The sequence below is a fragment of the Poecile atricapillus genome, chromosome 31 (genome assembly GCF_030490865.1).
Source record: "Poecile atricapillus isolate bPoeAtr1 chromosome 31, bPoeAtr1.hap1, whole genome shotgun sequence".
Classification (NCBI taxonomy): domain Eukaryota; kingdom Metazoa; phylum Chordata; class Aves; order Passeriformes; family Paridae; genus Poecile; species Poecile atricapillus.
In genome coordinates, this window is record NC_081279.1 from 3,638,630 (window position 1) to 3,659,367 (window position 20,738).

Genomic DNA, 20,738 nt, shown 5'->3' on the forward strand with positions numbered 1-20,738 from the left:
CAGTTCTCCCCCAGCCCCTCCCAGTTCCCCCAGTGTCCCCCCAGTGTCCCCCCCAGTTTCCCCAGTTCCCCCCAGTCCCCCCCAGTTTCCCCAATGTCCCCTCAGTCCCTCCCAGTGTCCCCCCAGCCCCTCCCAGTCCCTCCCAGTTCCCCCCAGTGTCCCCCCAGTTTCCCCAGTTCTCCATGTCCCCCCAGTCCCTCCCAGTGTCCCCCCCAGTCCCTCCCAGTGTCCCCCCAGTTCCCCCAGTCCCTCCCAGTGTCCCCCCCAGTGCCCCCCCAGTGCCCCCAGTTCCCCCCCAGTCCCCCCCAGTCCCTCCCAGTGTCCCCCAGTCCCTCCCAGTCCCTCCCAGTCCCTCCCAGTTCCCCCCCAGTCCCTCCCAGTGTCCCCCCAGTCCCTCCCAGTGTCCCCCCAGTGTCCCCCAGTCCCCCCCAGTCCCTCCCAGTCCCTCCCAGTCTCCCCAGTTACCGAAGAGCCCCACGCGGTGCCGGACCAGCGCCGCCAGTTTGCAGAAGAGGCTGGGGGGGGGTCAGGGGGGGTCAGGGGGGGTCCCCAAAACCCCAAAACCCCCCCAGGGAGGGGGTGGGGGGTCCCACGGGGGGGGGTTTGGGGGTTTGGGTGTTTTTTGGGGAGAATTTCGGGGGTTTTGGGGCTTTTTTGGGGGTTTTGGGGTTTTTTTTTGGGTTTTTTGGGGGTTTTTTTGGGGGGTTTTTTGGGGTTTTTTTGGGGGGGGTTGGGGGTTTTGGGGGGGTTTGAGGTTTTGGGGGGATTTTGGGGTTTTTTGGAGATTTTTTGGGGGGATTTGGGGGATTTTTGGGGGGATTTGGGGGATTTTTTTTGGGAGGTTTTGAAGGGCTTTTTTGGGTATTTGTGGGTTTTTTGGGGGATTTTTTGGGGGCTTTTGGGGGGTCTTTTGGAGGGTTTTTTGGGGTTTTTTTGGGTATTTGAGGGTTTTTTGGGGGATTTTTTTGGGGGCTTTTGGAGGGTTTTTTGGGGAGTTTTGGGGGGTTTTTTGGGGTTTTTTGGGGGGTTTTTTGAAGGGTTTTTTTGGGGGTATTTCCGGGTTTTTTGGGGTTGTTTTTGGGTGTTTTTTGGGGTTTTTTGGGGTTGTTTTTGGGGGGTTGTTTGGGGTTTTTTTGGGGTTGTTTTTGGGGGGTTGTTTGGGGTTTTTTTGGGGTTGTTTTTGGGGTTTTTTTGGGGTTGTTTTTGGGTGTTTTTTGGGGCTTTTTGGGGTTTTTTTGGGGTTGTTTTTCGGGGGGTTTTTTGGGGTTTTTTGGGGTTATTTTTGGTGGGTTTTTTGGGTTTTTTTGGGGTGTTTTTGGGTTTTTTGGGGGTTTTTTGGGGTTGTTTTTGGGTGTTTTTTGGGGTCTTTTGGGATTGTTTTTGGGGTTGTTTTTGGGGGGTTTTTTGGTTTTTTTGGGGTTGTTTTTGGGGGGGTTTTTTGGGGGTATTTGAAAGTTTTTTGGGGTTGTTTTGGGGTTTTTTGGGGTTGGTTTTGGGGGTTTTTTGGGGTTGTTTTTCGGGGGGTTTTTGGGGGGGTATTTGAAAGTTTTTTGGGGTTGTTTTTGGGTGTTTTTTGGGGTTTTTTGGGGGGTATTTGAAAGTTTTTTGGGGTTTTTTGGGGTTTTTTGGGGTTTTTTGGGGGTTGTTTTTGGGTATTTTTGGGGGTATTTGAAAGTTTTTTGGGTTTTTTTTGGGGGGGTTTTTTGGGGGGTATTTGAAAGTTTTTTGGGTTTTTTTGGGATTGTTTTTGGGGTTGTTTTTGGGGAGTTGTTTTGGGGTTTTTTGGGTTTTGGGGGGTTTTTTTTGGGGTTGTTTTGGGGTTGTTTTTGGGGTTCCCACCTGGTGATCATCTCCTTCTCCTTGTTGGAGGCGTGGCCGCCGCTGCCCAACACCTGGGCAGGTGTGGACAGGAAATAGAGGCAGTGGTTGTGGAAATACTGATTGATGAGGGGCAGCAGAATCTGGGGGGCACAGGGGGGGTCAGAGGGACCCCAGAACCCCAAAATATCCATGGGGTACCCCAAAAACACACAGGGGAGTGAAGAGACACCAAATAACCCAAATAAAACCCCAAATACCCCAAATATCCCAAATAAAACCCCAGATATTCAAATAAAACCCCAAATATCCCAAATAAAACCTCAAATATTCCAAATAAAACCCCAAATATCCCAAATAAAACCCCAAATATCCCACAGAGACCACAAATACCCCAAATAAAACCCCAAATATCCCAAATAAAAACCCAAATATCCAAAATAAAACCCCAAATATTCAAATAAAACCCCAAATATCCCAAATAAAACCTCAAATATTCAAATAAAACCCCAAATATCCCAAATAAAACCTCAAATATTCAAATAAAACCCCAAATATCCCAAATAAAACCCCAAATAACCCAAATAAAACCTCAAATATCCCAAATAAAACCCCAAACACCCCTCAGAGACCCTGGGTGTTTTTGGGGGTTCCCCTGGCTGTTTTTGGGGTGTCCCCTGGGTGTTTTTGGGGTGTCCCCTGGCTGTTTTTGGGGTGTTCCCATGGCTGTTTTTGGGGTGTTCCCCTGGCTGTTTTTGGGGGTTCCCATGGCTGTTTTTGGGGTGTCCCATGGCTGTTTTTGGGGTGTCCCCTGGCTGTTTTTGGGGTGTTCCCCTGGCTGTTTTTGGGGTGTCCCCCTGGGTGTTTTTGGGGTGTCCCCTGGGTGTTTTTGGGGTGTTCCCCTGGGTGTTTTTGGGGTGTCCCCTGGGTGTTTTTGGGGTGTTTCCAAACCTTGGCGAAGAACTTGATCTCCTGCTCGTGGGGGGATTTCTCCACCCGCCCGCTGCTGACCACGGCCTCTGCGGGAAATGGGGTTCAGGGGGGGGTCCCCAGGGGTCTGGGGGTGTCCCCGGGGGTCTGGGGGTGTCCTCAGGGGTCTGGGGGTGTCCTGGGATATGGGGGTACCCCAGGATTTGGGGTCTCATCAAAAGGAACTCTGGGGCAATGTCCAGCCAAGGGTTGGGGGAAATCACGGGGGTTTGGGGGGGTCTGGGGGTGTCCCCGGGGGTCTGGAAGGGTCTGGGGGGGTTTGGGGGTGTCCCTGGGGGTCTGGGGATGTCCTTGGGGGGATTTGGGGATGTCCCTGGGGGTCTGGGGGTGTCCTGGGATTTGGGGGTACCCCAGGATTTGGGGTCTCATCAAAAGGAACTCCGGGGCGATGTCCAGCCAAGGGCTGGGGGAGCTCCCGGGGGTCTGGGGGGGGTCTGGGGGTGTCTCTGGGAATTTGGGGGTGTCCCCCAGGGTCTGGGGGTGTCCCTGGGGGTCTGGGGATGTCCCTGGGGGGATTTGGGGGTGTCCCCGGGGGTCCCCGTGGGTCTGGGGTCTCACCCAGGTGGGCAATGAACTCCTGGGCGATGTCCAGCCAAGGGCTGGGGGAACTCACCGGGGTTTGGGGGGCTCTGGGTGGGTCTGGGGGGATTTGGGGGTGTCCCCGGGGGTCTGGGGATGTCCCTGGGGGGATTTGGGGGTGCCCCCCGGGGGTCTGGGGGATTTGGGGGTGTCCCTGTGGGTCTGGGGTCTCACCCAGGTGTGCGATGAACTCCTGGGCGATGTCCAGCCAAGGGCTGGGGGAACTCACCGGGGTTTGGGGGGGTCTGGGGGTGTCCCTGGGGATTTGGGGGTGTCCCCCGGGGGTCTGGGGGATTTGGGGGTGTCCCTGTGGGTCTGGGGTCTCACCCAGGTGTGCGATGAACTCCTGGGCGATGTCCAGCCAAGGGCTGGGGGAACTCACAGGGGTTTGGGGGGGTCTGGGGGTGTCCCCGGGGGTCTGGGTGGGTCTGGGGATGTCCCTGGGGATTTGGGGGTGTCCCCCGGGGGTCTGGGGGATTTGGGGGGGTCTGGGGTCTCACCCAGGTGTGCGATGAACTCCTGGGCGATGTCCATCCAGCGCAGCAGCTGCTGCAGGAAGCCGAAGGCGAAACGTTTCTCGATGGACGACGTGTCCAGCTCCATGTCCTTGAGCCCCCTGACACCGGGGGGACCCCAAAAATCAGCGCCCCCTCCCCAAAATACCCCGGGGGACCCCAAAAATCAGACCCCCCTCCCCAAAATCCCCTGGGGGACCCCAAAAATCAGCACCCCCTCCCCAAGGGGACCCCAAAACTCAGCACCCCCTCCCCAAATCCTCCAGGGACCCCAAAAATCAGCACCCCCTCCCCAAAATACCCCGGGGGGACCCCAAAAATCAACACCCCCTCCCCAAGGGGACCCCAAAAATCAGCACCTCCTCCCCAAAATCCCCTGGGGGACCCCAAAAATCAGCACCCCCTCCCCAAGGGGACCCCAAAAATCAGAACCCCCTCCCCAAAATCCCCCGGGGGGACCCCAAAAATCAGAACCCCCTCCTCAAAATCCCCCGGGGGGACCCCAAAAATCGGAGCCCCCTCCCCAAAATCCCCTGGGGGACCCCAAAACTCAGGGGGGTATTTTGGAGTCCCAGGAAGGTTTTTTGTGTTCCCAGGGTTGTTTTTGTGTTCCCAGGGCTGTTTTTGTGTTCCCAGGGCTGTTTTTGTGTTCCCAGGGCTGTTTTTGGGTTCCCAGGAAGGTTTTTTGGGGTCCCAGGGCTGTTTTTGTGTTCCCAGGGCTGTTTTTGGGTTCCCAGGAAGGTTTTTTGGGGTCCCAGGGCTGTTTTTGGGTTCCCAGGAAGGTTTTTTGGGGTCCCAGGGGTATTTTGAGGTCCCAGGAAGGTTTTTTGAGTTCCCAGGGGTGGTTTTTGGGGTCCCAGGGGGTGTTTTTGAGTTCCCAGGAAAGTTTTTTGAGGTCCCATGGGGTATTTTGGGATCCCAGGAAGGTTTTTTGTGTTCCCAGGGGTGTTTTTGGGTTCCCAGGAAGGTTTTTTGGGTTCCCCAGGGAATATTTTGAGGTCCCAGGAAGGTTTTTTGAGTTCCCAGGGTTGTTTTTGGGGCCTCAGGAAGGTTTTTTGGGGTCCCAGGGGGTGTTTTTGGGGTCCCAGGGGTGTTTTTGGGTTCCCCAGGGAATATTTTGGGTTCCCAGGAAGGTTTTTTGGGTTCCCAGGGCTGTTTTTGGGGTCCCAGGGGGTGTTTTTGGGGTCCCAGGAAGGTTTTTTGGTTCCCAGGGGTGGTTTTTGGGTTCCCCAGGGAATATTTTGAGGTCCCAGGAAGGTTTTTTGAGTTCCCAGGGGTGTTTTTGGGTTCCCAGGGTTGTTTTTGGGGTCCCAGGAAGGTTTTTTGGGTTCCCCAGGGGATATTTTGAGGTCCGAGGAAGGTTTTTTGGGGTCCCAGGGGGTGTTTTTGGGGTCCCAGGAAGGTTTTTTGAGTTCCCAGGGGTATTTTGTGTTCCCAGGAAGGTTTTTTGGGGTCCCAGGGGTGGTTTTTGAGTTCCCAGGGAATATTTTGAGGTCCCAGGAAGGTTTTTTGGGTTCCAAGGGCTGTTTTTAGGTTCCCAGGAAGGTTTTTTGGGTTCCCAGGGCTGGTTTTTGGGTTCCCAGGGGTGGTTTTTGGGTTCCCCAGGGAATATTTTGAGGTCCCAGGAAGGTTTTTTGTGTTCCCAGGGTTGTTTTTGGGTTCCCAGGGGGTGTTTTTGGGGTCCCAGGGGGTGTTTTTGGGTTCCCAGGAAGGTTTTTTGTGTTCCCAGGGTTGTTTTTGGGTTCCCAGGGTTGTTTTTGGGTTCCCAGGGGGTGTTTTTGGGGTCCCAGGGGGTGTTTTTGGGTTCCCAGGAAGGTTTTTTGGGGTCCCAGGGTTGTTTTTGGGGTCCCAGGGGGTGTTTTTGGGGTCCCCCTCACCGTGTGACGGCGTATCCGTGCAGCTGCAGGAACTTGAGCAGCTCCTGCGCCTTCTCTCGGTCTCGCGCCTTCTCCTTGGCGGTCAGCGTGTCGTAGGGCACCAGCAGCGGGTGGGAGCCGCCCCCTGCGCCCCAAAACAGCACCCTGAACCCCCAAATCCGCACCCTGGACCTCCAAATCAGTGCCCTGAACCCCCAAACCGGCACCCTGGACTCCCGAATCGGCACCCTGAACCCCCAAATCGGCACCCTGGACCCCTGAATCGGCCTTGGAACCCCCAAATTGGCACCCTGGACCCCCAAACCCGCACCCTGGACCCCCAAATTGGCACCCTGGACCCCCAAAACAGCCTTGGAACCCCCAAATCCACACCCTGGACCCCCAAATCAGCCTTGGTACCCCTAAATCAACATCCAGGACCCCCAAAACAGCCTTGGAACCCCCAAATCGACACCCTGGACCCCCGAACCGGCACCCTGGACCCCCGAATCGACACCCTGAACCCCCAAATTGGCACCCTGGACCCCCAAATCGGCACCCTGGACCCCAAATCGACACCCTGGACCCCCGAATCGGCCTTGGAACCCCCAAATCGGCACCCTGGACCCCCAAATCGACACCCTGAACCCCCAAAACAGCACCCTGAACCCCTGAATTGGCACCCTGGACCCCCAAATCAGCCTTGGAACCCCCAAATCCACACCCTGGACCCCCAAATCAGCACCCAGGACCCCCAAATTGACACCCTGGACCACCAAATCGGCACCCTGAACCCCCAAATCGGCACCCTGGACTCCCGAATCGGCACCCTGAACCCCCAAATTAACCCTCTGGACCCCCAAATCAGCACCCTGGACTCCCGAATTGGCACCCTGAACCCCCAAATCGGCACCCTGGACCCCCAAAACAGCCTTGGAACCCCCGAATTGGCACCCTGAACCCCCAAATCGACACCCTGGACCCCCAAAACAGCCTTGGAACCCCCAAATCGGCACCCAGGACCCCCAAATTATCACCCTGGACCCCCAAATCAGCCTTGGAACCCCCAAATCAGCACCCTGAACCCCCAAATTAACCCTCTGGACCCCCAAATCAGCACCCTGAACCCCCAAATCGGCACCCAGGACCCCCAAATCGGCACCCTGAACCCCCAAATCGGCACCCTGGACCCCCAAATCAGCACCCTGAACCCCCAAATCGGCACCCTGAACCCCCGAATTAACCCTCTGGACCCCCAAATCAGCACCCTGGACTCCCGAATCGGCACCCTGGACCCCCAAAACAGCCTTGGAACCCCCAAACCAGCGCCCAGGACCCCCCAAATTAACGCCCCAAACTCCCCCAAATCAACACCCTGAACCCCCCCAAATTAACCCCCCCAAATTAACACCCTGGACCCCCAAATTAACACCCTGAACCTCCCCAAACCAGCACCCAGGACCCCCCGATTTGGGGAGGGGTCTCACCCTTGGCCTCCAGCTCCAGTTTCTTTTTGCGGCCCCAGGTGTTGTGATAATTCTCAGCGAGCTGCTCCGCCATGGCCTGGGGGGGCCGGGGGTTTGGGGGGTTTGGGGTGAGTTTTGGGGGGGTTTGGGGTGAGTTTGGGGGGTTTGGGGGGGTTAGGGGGGAGTTAGGGGGGTTTGGGGTGAGTTTGGGGGGGTTTGGGGTGAGCTTGGGGGGCTTTGGGGGGGTTTCAGGGGCTTTGGGGGGGTTTCAGGTGAGTTTTGGGGGGTTTGGGGTGAGCTTGGGGGGCTTTGGGGGGGTTTCAGGGGGTTTGGGGGGGTTTGGGGTGAGTTTTGGGGTGAGTTTTGGGGGGGTTTGGGAGGGTTTGGGGTGATCTTGGGGGGGTTTGAGGGGGTTTGGGGGGGTTTGGGGTGAGTTTTGGGGGGTTTGGGGTGATCTTGTGGGGGTTTGGGGGGGTTTGAGGTGAGTTTGGGGGGGGTTTGGGGGGATTTGAGGGGGATTTGGGGGGTTTGGGGGGGTTTGAGGTGAGTTTTGGGGGGTTTGGGGGAGTTTGGGGGGGTTTGGGGGGGTTTGAGGGGGTTTGGGGTGAGTTTGGGGGGGTTTGGGGTGAGTTTTGGGGGTTTGGGGTGAGCTTGGGGGGGTTTGGGGGGGTTTGGGGTGAGTTTGGGGGGTTTGGGGGGATTTGAGGGGGATTTGGGGGGGTTTGGGGGGGTTTGAGGTGAGGTTTGGGGGGGTTTGGGGTGAGTTTGGGGGGGTTTGGGGGGTTTGGGGTGAGCTTGGGGGGGTTTGGGGGGTTTGGGGTGAGTTTGGGGGGGTTGGGGTGGCTTTCAGGGGGTTTGAGGGGGTTTGGGGTGAGCTTGGGGGGTTTGGGGGGGGTTTGGGGAGGTTTGGGGAGGATTTGTGGAGAGTTTGGGGTGGTTTGAGGGGGGTTTAGGGTGGTTTGGGGGGGGTTTGGGGTGAGCTTGGGGGGATTTGAGGTGAGTTTGGGGGGGGTTTGGGAGAATTTGGGGAGCTTTAGGGGGGATTTGGGGAGAGTTTGGGGGGGTTTCAGGGGGGTTTAGGGTGGTTTGGGGAGGGTTTGATGAGGTTTAGGGGGGTTTGGGGAGGGTTTGGGGGGGTTTGGGGGGAGTTTGGGGGGGTTTGAGGGGGGTTTAGGGGGGTTTGGGGAGGGTTTGGGGGGGGTTCGGGGGGATTTGGGGAGGTTTAGGGGGGATTTGGGGAGCCACCCCCTGTGAGGGGGAACCCAAGGAACACGGCGGTGACACTGGGGTGACCCTGGTGACATTGGGGTGACCCTGGGGTGACCCTGGTGACATTGGGGTGACCCTGGGGTGATATTTGGGTGACATTAAGGTGACACTGGGGTGACCCTGGGGTGACATTAAGGTGACATTGGGGTGACACTGGGGTGACATTGGGGTGACATTGGGGTGACCCTGGCCCCTCACCTGCAGCTCCCGGGACAGGGTGACCCTGGGGTGACACTGGGGTGACACTGGGGGATCTCAGGGTGACATTGGGGTGACCCTGGTGACACTGGGGTGACATTAAGGTGACATTAAGGTGACATTGGGGTGACACTGGCCCCTCACCTGCAGCTCCCTGGACAGGGTGACCCTGGGGTGACATTGGGGTGACACTGGGTGACACTGGGGTGACACTGGGGTGACATTGGGGTGACATTGGGGTGACATTGGGGTGACATTAAGGTGACATTTGGGTGACATTAAGGTGACATTTGGGTGACCCTGGCCCCTCACCTGCAGCTCCCGGGACAGGGTGACACTGGGGTGACATTAAGGTGACACTGGGGTGACATTAAGGTGACATTGGGGTGACATTGGGGTGACATTAAGGTGACATTGGGGTGACATTAGCCCCTCACCTGCAGCTCCCTGGACAGGGTGACCCTGGTGTGACATTGGGGTGACATTAAGGTGACACTGGGGTGACATTAAGGTGACATTGGGGTGACATTGGGGTGACATTAAGGTGACATTTGGGTGACACTGGCCCCTCACCTGCAGCTCCCGGGACAGGGTGACCCTGGGGTGACACTGGGGTGACCCTGGGGGATCTCAGGGTGACATTGGGGTGACCCTGGTGACCCTGGGGTGACCCTGGGGTGACACTGGGGTGACCCTGGTGACACTGGGGTGACATTTGGGTGACATTAAGGTGACATTTGGGTGACCCTGGCTCCTCACCTGCAGCTCCCGGGACAGGGTGACCCTGGGGTGACACTGGGGTGACATTGGGGTGACATTAAGGTGACATTTGGGTGACCCTGGCCCCTCACCTGCAGCTCCCGGGACAGGGTGACCCTGGGGTGACACTGGGGTGACACTGGGGTGACACTGGGGGATTTCAGGGTGACATTGGGGTGACATTAAGGTGACATTAAGGTGACATTGGGGTGACATTAAGGTGACATTTGGGTGACATTGGCCCCTCACCTGCAGCTCCCGGGACAGGGTGACACTGGGGTGACACTGGGGTGACATTAGGGTGACATTAAGGTGACATTTGGGTGACATTGGCCCCTCACCTGCAGCTCCCGGGACAGGGTGACATTGGGGTGACATTAGGGTGACATTTGGGTGACCCTGGCCCCTCACCTGCAGCTCCCGGGACAGGGTGACCCTGGGGTGACACTGGGGTGACATTAAGGTGACATTGGGGTGACATTGGGGTGACATTGGGTGACATTAAGGTGACATTAAGGTGACATTTGGGTGACCCCGAGCCCCTCACCTGCAGCTCCCGGGACAGGGTGACCCTGGGGTGACCCTGGGGTGACACTGGGGTGACACTGGGGTGACACTGGGTGACACTGGGGTGACATTAAGGTGACATTTGGGTGACATTGACCCCTCACCTGCAGCTCCCGGGACAGGGTGACCCTGGGGTGACCCTGGGGTGACACTGGGGTGACATTGGGGTGACCCTGGTGACACCGGGGTGACACTGGGGTGACATTGGGGTGACATTTGGGTGACATTGGCCCCTCACCTGCAGCTCCCGGGACAGGGTGACCCTGGGGTGACACTGGGGTGACACTGGGTGACATTAGGGTGACATTGGGGTGACACTGGGGTGACACTGGGTGACATTAGGGTGACATTGGGGTGACATTTGGGTGACATTAGGGTGACATTAGGGTGACATTAAGGTGACATTTGGGTGACATTGGCCCCTCACCTGCAGCTCCTGGGACAGGGTGACCCTGGGGTGACACTGGGGTGACATTAAGGTGACATTGGGGTGACATTAAGGTGACATTGGGGTGACCCTGGCCCCTCACCTGCAGCTCCCGGGACAGGGTGACCCTGGGGTGACCCTGGGGTGACACTGGGGTGACACTGGGGTGACATTAAGGTGACATTGGGGTGACCCTGGTGACACCAAGGTGACATTAAGGTGACATTTGGGTGACCCTGGCCCCTCACCTGCAGCTCCCGGGACAGGGTGACCCTGGGGTGACCCTGGGGTGACATTAGGGTGACATTGGGGTGACCCTGGTGACACTGGGGTGACATTGGGGTGACATTGGGGTGACATTGAGTGACATTGGGGGGCACTGGTGTGACCCTGGTGACCCTGGGGTGACATTGGGGTGACACTGGGGTGACATTGGGGTGACCCTGGTGACACTGGGGTGACACTGGGGGATCTCAGGGTGACCCTGGGGTGACCCTGGTGACCCTGGGGTGACATTGGGGTGACATTGGGGTGACCCTGGGGTGACCCTGGTGACCCTGGGGTGACATTGGGGTGACATTGGGGTGACCCCGAGCTCCTCACCTGCAGCTCCCGGGACAGGGTGACCCTGGGGTGACATTGGGGTGACATTGGGGTGACATTAAGGTGACATTGGGGTGACATTTGGGTGACACTGGGGTGACACTGGGGGATCTCAGGGTGACATTGGGGTGACATTAAGGTGACATTGGGTGACATTGGGGTGACCCTGGCCCCTCACCTGCAGCTCCCGGGACAGGGTGACCCTGGGGTGACACTGGGGTGACACTGGGGTGACATTAAGGTGACATTAAGGTGACATTAAGGTGACATTGGGTGACATTGGCCCCTCACCTGCAGCTCCCGGGACAGGGTGACCCTGGGGTGACATTGGGGTGACATTGGGGTGACATTAAGGTGACATTTGGGTGACACTGGCCCCTCACCTGCAGCTCCCGGGACAGGGTGACCCTGGGGTGACATTGGGGTGACCCTGGTGACCCTGGGGTGACATTGGGGTGACCCTGGGGTGACCCTGGGGTGACCTTGGTGACCCTGGGGTGACATTGGGGTGACCCTGGTGACACCAAGGTGACACTGGGGTGACATTGGGGTGACATTAAGGTGACATTAAGGTGACATTTGGGTGACATTGGCCCCTCACCTGCAGCTCCCGGGACAGGGTGACCCTGGGGTGACATTGGGGTGACACTGGGGTGACACTGGGGGATTTCAGGGTGACATTGGGGTGACCCTGGTGACACCGGGGTGACATTGGGGTGACATTTGGGTGACATTGGGTGACACTGGCCCCTCACCTGCAGCTCCCGGGACAGGGTGACCCCGCTCAGGTCCACGGGCTGGGGGCTGTACCCGTGGGAGGGGTCGTAGGTGGCCTGGGGGAGGGGGGGACATGGGGGGGGGGGGTCAGGGGGTCCCCAAGATCTTGGGGTCTCCCCTCCCCCCCCCCCACCGACCCCCTCCCATCCCCCCAGGTGATTTTGGGGTGCCCCACACCCCTGATCCCCCTCCCCAGGTGATTTTGGGGTGCCCCACACCCCTGATCCCCCTTCCCATCCCCCCCAGGTGATTTTGGGGTCCCACACCTCTGATTCCCCCTCCCCAGGTGATTTTGGGGTCCCACCTGGGCGTTTTGGGACATTTTCCAGGTTCTCCCACCCTCCAGGTATTTTTGGGGTGCCCCACACTCCCTCCCCAGGTATTTTTGGGGTCCCACCTGTGCGTTTTGGGACATTTTTTGGGTCTTCCCACCCCCCCAGGTGATTTTGGGGTGCCCCACGCCCCCTCCCCAGATATTTTTGGGGTCTCACCTGTGCGTTTTGGGACATTTTTTGGGTCTTTCCACCCCCCCAGGTATTTTTGGGGTGCCCCACACCCCTGATCCCCCTCCCCAGGTGATTTTGGGGTGCCCCACTCCCCCTCCCCAGGTGTTTTTGGGGTCCCACCTGTGCGTTCTGGGAGATTTTCTGAGTTCTTCCACCCCCCCAGGTATTTTTGGGGTGCCCCACTCCCCTCATCCCCCTCCCCAGGTGTTTTTGGGGTGCCCCACACCTCTGTTCCCCCTCCCCAGGTGATTTTTAGGGTCCCACCTGTGCGTTTTGGGACATTTTCCAGGTTCTCCCACCCCCCAGGTGATTTTGGGGTGCCCCACACCCCTGATCCCCCTCCCCAGGTATTTTTGGGGTACCCCACACCTCTAATCCCCCCTCCCCAGGTATTTTTGGGGTCCCACCTGTGCGTTTTGGGAGATTTTCCGCGTTTTCTTCTTCTCGGAGCGCTCCTCCTCGCCCTCCCTCGCCTTCTCCACCGTCCACTCCCAGGCCAGCATGGCCTTGAGGGACTCCTTGATGGGCCAGCGATAAATCTCCTTGTCCTGGGGGGCAGGGGGGGTCAGGGGGACCCCAAAAATGGGGGGGGGTCCATGAGGAGGAGGAGGGAAGGGGCTGGGGGCTCTCCCAGAGTCGTTTCTTGGGGGCCAAGGGGAGAGGGGTGGGTTCTGGAGGGGTCCATGTGGGGCTGGGGGAGTTCCCATTTGGGGTTGGGGGTCCCCATTATGGGGCTGGGGGGGTCCCTATGGGGCTGGGGGGGTCCCTATGGGGCTGGGGGGGTCCCTATTTGGGGCTGGGGGTGTCCCTGTGGGGCTGGGGGTGTCCTGTGGGTCTGGGGGTGTCCCCGTGGGTCTGGGGGGGTTCTGGGGGTGTCCCCGTGGGTCTGGGGGTGTCCCTGTGGGTCTGGGGGTGTCTGGGGGTGTTCACAGGGGTCTGGGGGTGTCCCCGTGGGTCTGGGGGTGTCTCTGTGGGTCTGGGGGTGCTCCCGTGGGTCTGGGGGTGTCCCCGTGGGTCTGGGGGTGTCTCTGTGGGTCTGGGGGTGTCCCTGTGGGTCTGGGGGTGTCTGGGGGTGTCCCCGTGGGTCTGGGGGTGTCCCTGTGGGTCTGGGGGTGTCTGGGGGTGTCCCTGTGGGTCTGGGGGTGCTCCCGTGGGTCTGGGGGTGTCCCCGTGGGTCTGGGGGTGTCTCTGTGGGTCTGGGGGTGTCCCTGTGGGTCTGGGGGTGTCTGGGGGTGTCCCTGTGGGTCTGGGGGTGCTCCCGTGGGTCTGGGGGTGTCTGGGGGTGTCTCCATGTGTCTGGGGGTGCTCCCGTGGGTCTGGGGGTGTCTGGGGGTGCTCCCGTGGGTCTGGGGGTGTCTGGGGGTGTCTCTGTGGGTCTGGGGGTGTCCCTGTGGGTCTGGGGGTGTCCCCGTGGGGCTGGGGGTGTCTCTGTGGGTCTGGGGGTGTCTGGGGGTGTCCCCCCGGGTCTGGGGGTGTCCCCGTGGGTCTGGGGGTGTCTCTGTGGGTCTGGGGGTGTCTGGGGGTGTCCCTGTGGGTCTCGGGGTGTCCATATGGGTCTGGGGGTGTTCCCGTGGGGCTGGGGGTGTCCCCGTGGGTCTGGGGGGGTTCTGGGGGTGCTCCCGTGGGTCTGGGGTGTCTGGGGGTGTCCCTGTGGGTCTGGGGGTGTCCCCGTGGGTCTGGGGGGGTCTGGGGGTGTCTCTGTGGGTCTGGGGGTGTCCCTATGGGGCTGGGGGTGTCCCTGTGGGTCTGGGGGTGTCTGGGGGTGTCCCTGTGGGTCTGGGGGTGTCTGGGGGTGTCCACGTGGGTCTGGGGGTGCTCCCGTGGGTCTGGGGGTGTTCCCGTGGGTCTGGGGGTGTCCCCGTGGGTCTGGGGGTGCTCCCGTGGGTCTGGGGGTGCTCCCGTGGGTCTGGGGGTGTCCGGGGGTCCCCGGTACCTTCTCCGAGAACGTTTTGTAGGGTCTCAGCATCGGGTGAGTTTTGGCTTCCTCGTCCACGGCCTCCCCGAAAGTCCAATTGTTCTGGATCTGGGGGGGAAATGGGGTCAGGGGGGGCTCTGGGACCCCCCAAAATCCAATTGTGGGTCAGGGGGGGCTCTGGGACCCCCCAAAATCCAATTCTGGGTCTGGGGGGGCTCTGGGACCCCCAAAATCCAATTCTGGATCTGGGGGGGCTCTGGGACCCCCAAAACTCCAATTGTGGGTCAGGGGGGGCTCTGGGACCCCCCAAAATCCAATTCTGGATCTGGGGGGGGCTCTGGGACCCCCCAAAAATCCAATTCTGGGTCAGGGGGGCTCTGGGACCCCCCAAAACTCCAATTCTGGGTCAGGGGGGGCTCTGGGACCCCCCAAAATCCAATTGTTCTGGATCTGGGGGGGGAATTGGGTCAGGGGGGGCTCCAGGACCCCCCAAAAATCCAATTCTGGGTCAGGGGGGGCTCTGGGACCCCCAAAACTCCAATTGTTCTGGATCTGGGGGGGGGAATGGGGTCAGGGGGGGCTCTGGGACCCCCCAAAATCCAATTGTGGATCGGGGGGGGTCCAGGACCCCCCAAAAATCCAATTCTGGGTCAGGGGGGGCTCTGGGACCCCCCAAAATCCAATTCTGGATCTGGGGGGGCTCTGGGACCCCCAAAACTCCAATTGTTCTGGATCTGGGGGGGGGAATTGGGTCAGGGGGACTCCGGGACCCCCCAAAACTCCAATTCTGGATCTGGGGGGGGCTCTGGGACCCCCAAAACTCCAATTGTTCTGGATCTGGGGGGGGAATTGGGTCAGGGGGGCCTCTGGGACCCCCCAAAATCCAATTGTTCTGGATCTGGGGGGGAATTGGGTCAGGGGGGGCTCCAGGACCCCCCAAAAATCCAATTCTGGATCAGGGGGGGCTCTGGGACCCCCCAAAATCCAATTGTGGATCAGGGGGGGCTCTGGGACCCCCGAAAGTCCAATTGTGGATCTGGGGGTGTCCTGGGGGTGTCCTGGGGGGGTCCCAGAGGTCTGGGGGTGTCCTGGGGGGGTCCCAGGGTGGTCCCAGAGGTCTGGGGGTGTCCTGGGGGGGCTCCCAGAGGTCTGGGGGTGTCCTGGGGGGGTCCCAGGGTGGTCCCAGAGGTCTGGGGGGGTCCCAGAGGTCTGGGGGTGTCCTGGGGGTGTCCCAGGGGGTCTCGGGGTGTCCCAGGGGGTCCCGGGGGGGTCCCGGGGGTCTCACCTTGTCGAAGGCCCATTTCTCGTGCGTGTACTCGGCGTATTTGTTGATGAAACCGTCGAGCTTCTCGGGGATGATGACGCTGGGGGGACACGGGGTGAGGAGGAGGAGGAGGAGGAGGAGGAAGAGGAGGAGGAGGAGGAGGAGGAGGAAGAAGAGGAGGAGGAGGATGGATGAACCCCATGGGGGGCTGGATGGGGCTGGGGGACCTGGGAGAGGCTGGGGGTCTCCATGGGGATGGAAGATGGACGGGGTTGGGGGGCTCAGGATGAGGATGGACAGGGTTGGGGGTCTCAGGATGGGGTTGGGGGTCTCAGGATGGGGTCAGGGGGTCTCAGGATGAGGACAGACAAGGTCGGGGGTCTCAGGGTGAGGAGGGACAGGGTTGGGGGTCTCAGGATGGGGTCAGGGGGTCTCAGGATGGGGTTGGGGGTCTCAGGATGAGGATGGACAGGGTTGAGGGTCTCAGGATGAGGACAGACAGGGTTGGGGGGCTCAGGATGAGGTTGGGGGTCTCAGGATGAGGTCAGAGGTCTCAGGATGAGGACAGACAGTTTTGGGGGGCTCAGGATGAGGTTGGGGGTCTCAGGATGAGGATGGACAGGGGCTGGGGGTCTCAGGATGGGGTCAGGGGGTCTCAGGATGGGGTTGGGGGTCTCAGGATGAGGACAGACAGTTTTGGGGGCTCAGATGGGGTCAGGGGTCTCAGGATGGGGTCAGGGGGTCTCAGGATGAGGACAGACAGGGTTGGGGGTCTCAGGATGAGATTGGGGGTCTCAGGATGAGGTCAGGGGGTCTCAGGATGAGGTCGAGGGTCTCAGGATGAGGATGGACAAGGTCGGGGGTCTCAGGGGGAGGTTGGGGGTCTCAGGATGAGGATGGACAGGGTCAGGGGGTCTCAGGATGAGGATGGACAGGGTTGGGGGTCTCAGGATGAGGTCAGGGGGTCTCAGGATGAGGTTGGGGGGCTCAGGATGAGGACAGACAGTTTTGGGGGGCTCAGATGGCTCAGGGGGGCTGGTGCTGGCACAGGGAGGGGTCCGTGGGGGTCCTACTTGAGGGTCTCGACGGGTTTGGGGTCGAAGTTGCCCTCGGCGTCCACCGACGCTTTCTTCTCGGTGCGGGACGAGTAACTGGCGTCAACGTAATCGGGAGGGAGCGCGCCCGCGATGGCGCAGAGACACGGCATGGCCAGCTTGTAGAGATCCGCGTCAAACTTCTGCGGGGACACCAGGGGACAGGGGACACACCGGGGACAGGGGATGGGGACAGGGGACACACCGGGGACAGGGGACACGGGGACAGGGGATGGGGATGGGGACACAGGGACAGGGGACACAGGGACAGGGGATGGGGATGGGGACAGGGGATGGGGACAGGGGACACAGTCAGGGACAGGGGACAGGGGATGGGGACACAGGGACAGGGGACATGGGGACAGGGGACAGGGGATGGGGACACAGGGACAGGGGACACAGGGACAGGGGGACACCACGGGGACAGGGGACACGGGGACACGGGGACAGGGGACACCACGGGGACAGGGGACACAGGGACACAGGGACAGGGGACAGGGGATGGGGATGGGGACACAGGGACAGGGGACACAGGGACAGGAGATGGGGATGGGGATGGGGACAGGGGATGGGGACAGGGGGACAGGGGACACAGGGACAGGGACAGGGGATGGGGACACAGGGACAGGGGACATGGGGACAGGGGACAGGGGATGGGGACAGGGGATGGGGACAGGGGACACAGTCAGGGACAGGGCATGGGGACAGGGGATGGGGATGAGGACAGGGACAGGGGACGGGGACACAGTCAGGGACAGGGACAGGGGACAGGGGACAGGGGACGGGGACAGGGGATGGGGACAGGGGACAGGCATGAGGACAGGGACAGGGGATGGGGACACAGGGACAGGGGACAGGGGATGGGGACAGGGGATGGGGATGAGGACAGGGACAGGGGATGGGGACACAGTCAGGGACAGGGGACAGGGGACAGGGGATGGGGACAGGGACAGGGGGCAGGGGATGGGGACAGGGGATGGGGACAGGGGATGGGGACAGGGGACAGGAATCGGGACAGGAATCAGGACAGGAATCAGGACAGGGATGGGGACAGGGGACAGGGGATGGGGACAGGGATGGGGACAGGGGATGGGGACAGGGATGGGGACAGGGGACAGGGGATGGGGACAGGGGATGGGGACAGGGATGGGGACAGGGGATGGGGACAGGGGATGAGGACAAGGGACAGGGGACAGGAATCAGGACAGGAATCAGGACAGGGATGGGGACAGGGGACAGGGGATGGGGACAGGGACAGGGGACAGGGGATGGGGACAGGGGACAGGGATGGGGACAGAGGACACCAGAGCACCAGTGTCACCAGGGCCACCAGAGCACCTCCCCCGTGGCACCGCTGGCATCATCACCGTGTCACCATCAGCACCATGTCACCAGTGTCACCATCCCCACACCCCCAGTGTCACCATCCCAGTGTCCCTGAGGTGTCCCCAGGTGTGTCCCCAGGTGTGTCCCCTGTCCCCCAGCCATGTCCCCTGACTCCAGGTGTACCCAGGTGTGTCCCCTGTCCCCCAGGTGTCCCCCAGGTGTCCCCAGGTGTATCCCCTGTCCCCCAGGTGTGTCCCCAGGTGTGTCCCCAGCTGTGTCCCCAGCTGTGTCTCCTGTCCCCCAGTCATGTCCCCTGTCCCCAGGTGTGTCCCCTATCCCCCAGGTGTGTCCCCAGGTGTGTCCCCTGTCCCCCAGGTGTCCCCCAGGTGTCCCCCAGGTGTGTCCCCAGGTGTGTCCCCTGTCCCCCAGCCGTGTCCCCTGTCCCCAGGTGTGTCCCCTGTCCCCAGGTGTGTCCCCAGGTGTGTCCCCTGTCCCCCAGGTGTCCCCCAGGTGTCCCCCAGGTGTGTCCCCAGGTGTATCCCCTGTCCCCCAGGTGTATCCCCTGTCCCCAGGTGTGTCCCCTGTCCCCAGGTGTGTCCCCAGGTGTGTCCCCAGTCCCACCTTGTGTGCCAGGGAGTCGAAGATGCCCCAGAAGAGTTTCCTGGTGAGGTGCAGCTCCTCCTCGGAGCTGACCCCCATGTTGGCCCAGCCGCTGGGCAGGCAGTAATAGCGCCAGCAGCGCTCGTAGTGGTTGGTCAGCAGCTGAGGGGACACAGGGGACACTCAGGGGACAGTCAGGGGACACAGGGGACACAGGGGACACAGGGGACACAGGGGACAGTCAGGGGACACAGGGGACACAGGGGACACAGGGCCCAGCCGCTGGGCAGGCAGTAATAGCGCCAGCAGCGCTCGTAGTGGTTGGTCAGCAGCTGAGGGGACACAGGGGACACTCAGGGGACAGTCAGGGGACACAGGGGACACAGGGCCCAGCCGCTGGGCAGGCAGTAATAGCGCCAGCAGCGCTCGTAGTGGTTGGTCAGCAGCTGAGGGGACACAGGGGACACTCAGGGGACACAGGGGACACAGGGGACACAGGGGACACAGGGGACACAGGGGACACAGGGGACACAGGGCCCAGCCGCTGGGCAGGCAGTAATAGCGCCAGCAGCGCTCGTAGTGGTTGGTCAGCAGCTGAGGGGACACAGGGGACACTCAGGGGACAGTCAGGGGACACAGGGGACACAGGGGACACACAGGGGACACAGGGGACACAGGGGACACAGGGGACACAGGGGACACAGGGCCCAGCCGCTGGGCAGGCAGTAATAGCGCCAGCAGCGCTCGTAGTGGTTGGTCAGCAGCTGAGGGGACACAGGGGACACTCAGGGGACAGTCAGGGGACACAGGGGACAGTCAGGGGACACAGGGGACACAGGGGACACAGGGCCCAGCCGCTGGGCAGGCAGTAATAGCGCCAGCAGCGCTCGTAGTGGTTGGTCAGCAGCTGAGGGGACACAGGGGACACTCAGGGGACACAGGGGACAGTCAGGGGACACAGGGGACACAGGGGACACAGGGGACACAGGGGACACAGGGGACAGTCAGGGGACACAGGGGACAGTCAGGGGACAGTCAGGGGACAGTCAGGGGACACAGGGGACACTCAGGGGACAGTCAGGGGACACAGGGGACACAGGGGACAGTCAGGGGACACAGGGGACACAGGGGACACTCAGGGGACACAGGGGACACAGGGGACACAAGGGACACAGGGGACACAGGGGACACAGGGGACACAGGGCCCAGCCGCTGGGCAGGCAGTAATAGCGCCAGCAGCGCTCGTAGTGGTTGGTCAGCAGCTGAGGGGACACAGGGGACAGTCAGGGGACACTCAGGGGACACTCAGGGGACACAGGGGACACAGGGGACACAGGGGACAGTCAGGGGACACAGGGGACACTCAGGGGACACAGGGGACACAGGGGACACAGGGGACAGTCAGGGGACACAGGGGACACAGGGGACACAGGGGACAGTCAGGGGACACAGGGGACACAGGGGACACAGGGCCCAGCCGCTGGGCAGGCAGTAATAGCGCCAGCAGCGCTCGTAGTGGTTGGTCAGCAGCTGAGGGGACACAGGGGACACTCAGGGGACACAGGGGACAGTCAGGGGACAGTCAGGGGACACAGGGGACACAGGGGACACAGGGGACACAGGGGACACAGGGCCCAGCCGCTGGGCAGGCAGTAATAGCGCCAGCAGCGCTCGTAGTGGTTGGTCAGCAGCTGAGGGGACACAGGGGACACTCAGGGGACACTCAGGGGACACTCAGGGGACACAGGGGACACAGGGGACACAGGGGACACAGGGGACAGTCAGGGGACACCAGGGGACATGGGGGGACACAGGGGACACAGGGGACACAGGGGACAGTCAGGGGACACAGGGGACACAGGGGACACAGGGGACAGTCAGGGGACACAGGGGACACAGGGGACACAGGGGACAGTCAGGGGACAGTCAGGGGACACAGGGGACACAGGGGACACAGGGGACAGTCAGGGGACAGTCAGGGGACAGTCAGGGGACACAGGGGACAGTCAGGGGACAGTCAGGGGACAGTCAGGGGACAGTCAGGGGACACAGGGGACACAGGGGACACAGGGGACAGTCAGGGGACAGTCAGGGGACACAGGGGACACAGGGGACACAGGGGACACTCAGGGGACACAGGGGACACAGGGGACACAGGGGACACTCAGGGGACACAGGGGACAGTCAGGGGACACAGGGGACACAGGGG

General features: G+C 61.1%; 1 protein-coding gene across 1 annotated transcript in view; it reads right to left on the bottom strand.

Annotated features, from left to right (window-relative positions):
• RYR1 (ryanodine receptor 1) overlaps positions 1-20,738 on the bottom strand; it is a 159,959-nt gene that overhangs the window by 52,410 nt on the left and 86,811 nt on the right. The window contains 12 exon segments of the mRNA XM_058859886.1: positions 466-515; positions 1,840-1,961; positions 2,770-2,837; positions 3,888-4,003; positions 5,780-5,903; positions 7,246-7,321; positions 11,803-11,880; positions 12,738-12,878; positions 14,264-14,353; positions 15,531-15,609; positions 16,583-16,746; positions 18,551-18,691. Of these exon segments, the coding sequence (XP_058715869.1) occupies positions 466-515; positions 1,840-1,961; positions 2,770-2,837; positions 3,888-4,003; positions 5,780-5,903; positions 7,246-7,321; positions 11,803-11,880; positions 12,738-12,878; positions 14,264-14,353; positions 15,531-15,609; positions 16,583-16,746; positions 18,551-18,691 (1,249 nt within the window).